The 1,105-nt window shown below is 50.4% G+C and overlaps 1 protein-coding gene across 1 annotated transcript; it reads right to left on the bottom strand.

Annotated features, from left to right (window-relative positions):
* Positions 1 to 530: 530 nt before the first annotated feature.
* Positions 531 to 1,089, bottom strand: HELRODRAFT_184668 (hypothetical protein; the record flags this gene model as incomplete). Its single annotated transcript, XM_009016600.1, has 2 exons — positions 531 to 1,000; positions 1,081 to 1,089. Coding segments are annotated over 2 exons (479 nt in total), but the record flags the coding sequence as incomplete, so codon positions are not given.
* Between the last annotated feature and the right edge of the window lie 16 nt (positions 1,090 to 1,105).

Raw genomic sequence — 1,105 nt, 5'->3', positions numbered from 1 at the left:
AACAACGCCGAGGATGACTTCGTCAACAGCGGGTTAAGGGTTAGAGCAAAAGCATCGGTCCCAAAGGGTCGCCTTGCTGTACGCCCTCGCACGATTCAACCACCCAGGCGTCGTAACCAAGAGAAAAGACTCGGCCATATGCGGAATGACAAAAATTATAAATTTGAGGACAGTGCTGCTTAACTGCCTCTAACATTGAGTCTCTTCTCAGGGTGTTGAAAGCGTTCTTGAAATCAATCTTCAAGAATCCCCACCGTTTTGGAAGTGCTGAAATCAGTTCACGTACGGCGTGGACGGCCGCCTCAGCACCACCTTTCACACCGACGCCCAATTGGATAGCATAGAGTTTGGCTTTGACCTGTTCCAACACTAGCGCCAGAGCGAACTTACTGGCCAGCCTCCTCCAGAAATTTCCCACCGCGATGGGTCTGATCTCTCCATCTTTTTTGTTTAAAGCCACCAGACGGCCCCCAAAAAAGAAACGGCTAACCGCGAGAGGGCAGACCCCAGATAACAACAAATTTACAAACCGGGTGAGGTTATTTAACAATTCATCGGTGGGCGTCGGACCGGAAAGTAAATTCTTTATGTGCTGAGGCCTCAAGCCATTAAGGCCTCCCGATGAACCATTATTAAACGACTTTAAAGCCGTCAACACCTGGGCTGGTGAAACGCGACCATTGGACGGCTCCTGCGCGGGGAAAGCTCGCCTGTTCAATGGAGCACTGGGATGAATAGCTTTGAGTTTAGCGAGTGTCTCAGGCGAGCTCTCCGCCAGGCCTGCGGGCGAACAAGCAAGTCTGACGGCCGCCGAGAGACTGCCCTGTTCAATCCGAGTGGTTACTGCACTGATCCAACTGTTTGGGTAGTGCTTACGCGGTTTGGTGTTGTGGTCAGTGTTGAAGCTTGCCACAATAATCTCGACCTCGGTCGAACTGAATTCGGCCAACCGTTTAATAACGTAATTGGCTTGATTAGTCCTGCGACCGCCCCTGGTGGGCTTGAACAAAACAAATGCGAAAAAACATTGGAGCCTACATTAGTTGCGAATAACAGTTCCCTGCTGTCGCCTGATCTGACGCTGATCATTTTGCATATTTCCTTA

Source organism: Helobdella robusta (assembly GCF_000326865.2).
Source record: "Helobdella robusta unplaced genomic scaffold HELROscaffold_1880, whole genome shotgun sequence".
NCBI lineage: Eukaryota > Metazoa > Annelida > Clitellata > Rhynchobdellida > Glossiphoniidae > Helobdella > Helobdella robusta.
This window is presented reverse-complemented; position numbering and strand designations above follow the sequence as displayed.